The following is a 5,429-nucleotide window of genomic DNA, read 5'->3' as shown; positions in this document are numbered from 1 at the left end:
GTGGCCCTGGCACACTGACCGTGGCACACTATACTTTCCAGCGAAGGGGAAGAGGCTGGCGTTCCAGCCCCACCCAGAGGCCACGACTTTTGCGACAAGATCATCTGGCCACGGCCACGTCTGTGAGAAGTGCGTGGACTGCAGCGGTTCACTTGCAAGCACAGGAGAGGCGCCAGCGCTGAGCTGGGCGCTGGGGTGCAGGAGGAGGCCATCGCGGGGGGCTGGGGGTGGCAGGTGCACACGGCACAGGGGTCCCCAGCCCCAAGCTTAAATGACAAACTGCTTCTCTTTTTTTAAATTTATATTTAAATAGTTTTTTACAGTTTATTTTGAGAGACAGCACGAAAAGGGAGGGGCAGAGAAAGGGAGAATCCCAAGCAGACCTCACGCTGTCAGCACAGAGCCTGAGGCGGGGCTTGAACCCCCCAAACCATGAGATCATGACCTCAGGAGGAACCAAGAGTCAGACATTTAATTGAGCGGAGGCCCGGCTCACGGGGACAGGGGGACAGGCGAGGAGGGTCCGGACCCCGGGCGGCTGCATGGCCTCCGGCATGTACGCGCCCGTGACCAGTGCCCGGCACCTGAGAGCTGGCGGGCTCTGCTGGGCGGTGGTGTGGTGTTACTTCACCCCCACCCCCCCCCCAGGAAGGCCTCTGCAGGCACATAACCCCCTGAGTGCCTGTTGTCCTTCCCCTTACAAACTCTATGAAATACATCACAAATACCCAACAGAACAAGAGAGAACGAACAATGAATGACGTCAAGGGCTGTCCCCGGACAGGCGGCCGTGTGGCTGCTGTGAGGTCAGACACGGCCTACGGTTCTCTCACTGGCGTTCACCCTCCAGGCGGCGGGTCCCGCAGAGAACCGGGTGGGGGCTGCACCGTGCCCAGGGGCCGCCCGGCTTCCCCAGGAGGGTCTGACACGCACGGCACCACCCCAGCTGTGGGAAAGCCCAGCCCAGTCCCCAGCCCCTCTCGGGGAAGGGCCCCACTTACCCAGTCCACTATGAGGGTCTTGCTCACGTCCAGCCGCTGCTGGAGAAGCTTGGCGGCGATGGCCACGGAGTTGAAGTAGCAGAAGCCCCTGCAGGCGAGTCAGGAGAGACGGAGGCAAACACGGGTCTGGTTTCTCATCCGTCTTTACGCAAGAGGTGACAGAACTGTCTAGAGTCCCGTGCGACTTGATGACGGTCTGAACTCACAGCTGCCTTCACTGACGCTGCCGAGGGGCGCACAGACCCCCACAGGTCTGCCCGCTGGCCGTGCGCCCCGGGCCGGGGACCCCTCCCTCAATGCGCCAACGCCCCGCCTCCCGGCCCCAGAACTTGGCGGACGGCACGGCGGCCTGGGCAGGGGCCCCACGCGCACGGGCGGAGGTCACCAAGACTCCCCGCTCACTGCTCATCCGCCCTGCTCTCGGACATGTGACAATGACGCCTGAGTCGGTCCCGTGACTAATTCTGGGTCCCCCGGGGGTTGAGAAAACAAGCTGACGAGCAATTCAGCAAAACCGAAGCTCTCCACATCCAGCAGCCCCTCCACCGGAATTACCGCAAAGATGGGGAAACCCCGGGCGGGGAGGGGTCCTGTTTCTGGAAGCCGGGCCGGGAACCCCAGGCCGCAGGCACGGCTCGTCCTGACCCCGCGGGGGCGTCCACGCGGGTTCACGCCACAGAATGCCCAGCCGCTTCGAGTCTGATCGGAACACACCTCCACGGAAGGAGGGTCTCGCTCCTAGACGACACCGAGGGTCCTGGGTCCTGGTGCCACGAGGCCGCAGGGCTGGGTAAGGCTGTGTCTAACCTGAAGCCCCTCCCTCTGCTCTCCAGCAGTGGCGGCCTGATGCCCTCACTTCTGGATTTGGAGGACACAGGGCTCCCGCCTGCCCGTCTGCTCCTTCAGGAACATGGGTTTGGCCTGAAGCCCCTCAGCCTTGTTCCAGCTGCTCCCAGAGACAGGCAAGGTCCCCGCCATGCTGTCCGACCCACCCTGCCCTTTGGGACACAGCCCAGACCTCACCTCTCTGACCTCCACCAGCAGCGCCAGTGCCCCTGCCTGTCCCCCGGGTGTGGGACGCCCTGTCCTGCTGGCTGAGTGGCTTCCCACAGCCACCAGACGGCACCACGGCCAAGCCACCCCCAGGCTCCACAGCACTCAGGACACAGCTGGTGAGGCCCAGCGTCCAGTGTCTGTGACTGCCCCGGGGGGTCCCCACCTGCCACTGATCCTCGCATGGGAACCTGGGCCATCTGCGGGCCGCGCCCGCCACCTCGGCTGGCTCCTCGGATGTACGCGTGGTCAGGGGCACCCACGGCCCCAGACGGAGCCCAGACCTAGCTGAGCCTGTGGTCATGACCTTGAGGCGTCAGTCTCACTGGTACCACACCACAAGCAGGTCAGCTAAAATGCTGCATGTGAGCCTGAGGGGTTTGCTTAGAATGTTCTAGAACAATGAAGCACCACAGGAACTCATCGTGGTGCAGGTGAAGTTCACGCCAACCACGTACAAGACTGAAGACGTTTCTCTCCCCTCTCCGGGTCGGTGGCCGCCTCGCCACAGCTGGTGGGTGAAGGGCGGCCCTTCCGGATCGGAGTTGGAAACCTGGCCCCCCCGCCCCCCCCCCCCGCGACGGCCGTGCCTACGTACATGGGCGTGCTCTCCTCCGCGTGGTGTCCTGGGGGCCGGACCACGGCGAAGCCGTTCTGCGCACAGCACCCGACCGGCAGGGAGAAATGGGGGAAAGACAGGTTTCACGTTAGAGAGAAGGCGGCGCAGGCCACACAGGAGGACAGTCACCGCACAGCGGGACTCGCAGTAGCCGTGGGACAGGAGGGGGCAGGGTCTGCGAGGCCTACTGGTTGTCATGGTTACTAAGGTAACAAAGGACTTCGTCCCTGACTTTTTCTTTCATTTGCTTATTTTTGAGAGACAGAGAGTGTGTAGGGGTGGGACAGAGGGAGAGGGAGACACAGAGTCTGAAGCAGCTCCAGGCTCCAAGCCGCCAGCACAGAGCCCGACGCGGGGCTCGAACCCACAAACGTGAGATCATGGCCTGACGCTCAACCGACTGAGCCCCCAGGCACCCCCGTCCCTGACTTTAATCTTCGACAGCGCGTGGGCAAGAAGGCTTGGAGCAGCTCAGCTGGGGGACCTGGGCCGGGGTGGGCGGGCACCCCAGGAAGCCAGCTGACGGGAGCCCCTGGGGCACAAGGCTCCTGCCCTAGTTGGGGCTCAGCATGGACAACAGAGTCCCGGGTCGGGGGGACACTGCAGAGGACAAGTGACCCACTCAGTCAGGAGGTCCAGCTCAGAGGCTGGCGAGGAGCTGCTCCCCCGACCCGGGTCCAGTAAGTCACGTGTGCCTCACAGACCCATCCAGGCACCGCTCAGCAGCCACAGCCCTGGAAACCGTGCACGTGGGCATCTCTGTGGCCAGCAGGAGACAGCCCCCGGGGCGTGCCGACCGCGGGCGACGGGGCCGGGAAGGCAGTGTTCAGCCTGCTGCAGGGGCAGCTCCGGGAGGGACACCCTCACGTGGGAGCCCCTGCTTTGTGCACCCTCAACACCGTCCTACATGCGGACCCCGCACCCGGTTCAGAGCGCAGGCTGCGCCCCCCTCGGGGGTCCCCATGCCCCCCGTCCTAGGACTTGATCACCATGGTGCCAGGACAAGGGGGCAGGTGGCTGGGGCCGGAGTCGGCACTGCCAGGGAGGCCCGGGCACTCGGCCCGTTCTCTCCACCACATCTGAGGGGACAGAGGTTCTGCCCAATTTCTGGAAAGCTCCTCCCTTGAGTGGACCAAGGAAAGGACAGGATGCCGGTGACACTGGAGTGTCACTTGAGCCCACGGCGAGTGCCCGCCTGCGTTTGGAAGACCTTCCTGAGGGCACGGGACCTAGAGGAACGCTTCTGAAGATCAGTGATGGCTCACATCCTGTGCAAGAAATGTGTCAGGATTCCGAAAGGTTGCCCTAACTCTGGCTGGTACTTCCCAACAAGTGACACGTACTGTAGCAGTCGGTGCGGAGGAAAGTTTAGATTGGCCTAAAACAGACCGCTGGGTTCAATGCCAAGGAGAAGAGTCCAGTGCTACTGCTTCGGGTTCTGCACTGCAACTCATCTTCCAGAAACTTCCACTTGTGGCGGAGCATCAAGGAGGAGTCCCCACCGTTGTCTGAGAAAGCTATGCAAATACCGCCCCTTCCCAGCCCCACCCTGCGCGTGGCCAGACTGATCCACTAAGATGGGCGTTACTGTCACTTCGAGTTCATCCACAGTTTCCACAATCCTGCTGGACTCTAGTGTGGGCGGGGTGCTGACAGCTCGGACACAGGAGCCCTGGGGGCTCCTCAACGTTGTTAAGAGCACCAGGTGCTCCCGAGACCAGATCTTGGAGAGCTGCTGTGCGGTCACGCGCTTCCGGAGGCAGGAGGTGCTCCCGCGGACGAGCAGGGACTGACGGGATGGGTCGGGCCAGGCCCACCCTCCCCCGGTCACCGCCTCCTTGTCTAGAGGGACCTGCAGGGGGCTGTCACCCGCCCCCCCCCCAGAGGGCCGCGTCCTCACCGACCTTCAGCTCCCCCGTGGCCACCTTGAAGACCAGCTCCACCACGCAGCCCACGGCCAGGCGGGCCGCGCCCGACGAGTGCACCTCATTCCATATGGTGTCGCTGTCCACCTGCGGAGACACGGGCGCTGCAGTGAGGCGCGTCCTGGCTTGTCACCCCATGCCCCCAACTCCTGGGGGGCCAGGCAGCTGGCGCTCTCCCCCCAAAATCCCAGCACGGGGCTGCTCACTGCCCTTTTACTAATTCAGGACACACCCAGCTCACATTCGGCCTTTTTTTTAAGATATGCCCAAAAACACTGAACAGGAAAAGAACCATCAACGCAGCAGGAAGGAGAGGGGCCCCGGCTTCCCTTCATCGCCCCGATGTCCTCGGAGCTCGGAGCAGGGGCCATCTGGTCACCGAGCTCTGCTCCTACGCGCTTCTGCGGCAGCTGCAGGCCGGTGACACAGCAAAACCAACTGTGATAGGAACCGGACTGGGAGGCCCACCCAAGCCCGACCCGACTCTGCGCCGAAGAAGACGGGCCGGGCACGGCCTGCCCGACCCGACTGCGCCGAAGAAGACGGGCCGGGCACGGCCTGCCGGACCCGACTCTGCGCCGAAGAAGACCGGCCGGGCACGGCCTGCCGGACCTGACTCTGGGCCGAAGAAGACGGGCCGGGCACGGCCTGCCGGGAGCGCAGGGCGGGAGGAGCCAGGCCCCTGAGGACCCTCGCTCGGAAAGCCTGTGGCACACACGCACCGGGCAGTCCCCATTCGTGTCCTGGTTTGTGTGTTTACGGAGACACACGTCTGACGTGCCTGGCTGATGTGGGCGTTCAAGAGGACCAAGAAAGCGGATCGGCCAGCTC

The 5,429-nt window shown here is 63.8% G+C and overlaps 1 protein-coding gene across 3 annotated transcripts in view; it reads right to left on the bottom strand.

The window, feature by feature from the left end:
- Positions 1–5,429, bottom strand: part of HDAC4 (histone deacetylase 4) — a 236,661-nt gene that overhangs the window by 19,038 nt on the left and 212,194 nt on the right. For all 3 annotated transcript variants that reach the window (XM_029933520.1, XM_029933523.1, XM_029933522.1), the window contains 3 exons: positions 4,578–4,685; positions 2,653–2,708; positions 1,002–1,089 (listed from right to left, as the gene is read on the bottom strand). In XM_029933520.1, the coding sequence (XP_029789380.1) occupies positions 1,002–1,089; positions 2,653–2,708; positions 4,578–4,685 (252 nt within the window). The remainder of the gene's footprint in view (positions 1–1,001; positions 1,090–2,652; positions 2,709–4,577; positions 4,686–5,429) is intronic.

Source organism: Suricata suricatta, chromosome 3, assembly GCF_006229205.1.
Source record: "Suricata suricatta isolate VVHF042 chromosome 3, meerkat_22Aug2017_6uvM2_HiC, whole genome shotgun sequence".
NCBI classification, from domain to species: Eukaryota; Metazoa; Chordata; class Mammalia; order Carnivora; family Herpestidae; genus Suricata; species Suricata suricatta.
The sequence above is the reverse complement of the archived record's forward strand: the minus strand, read 5'-3'. Positions and strand labels throughout refer to the sequence as shown.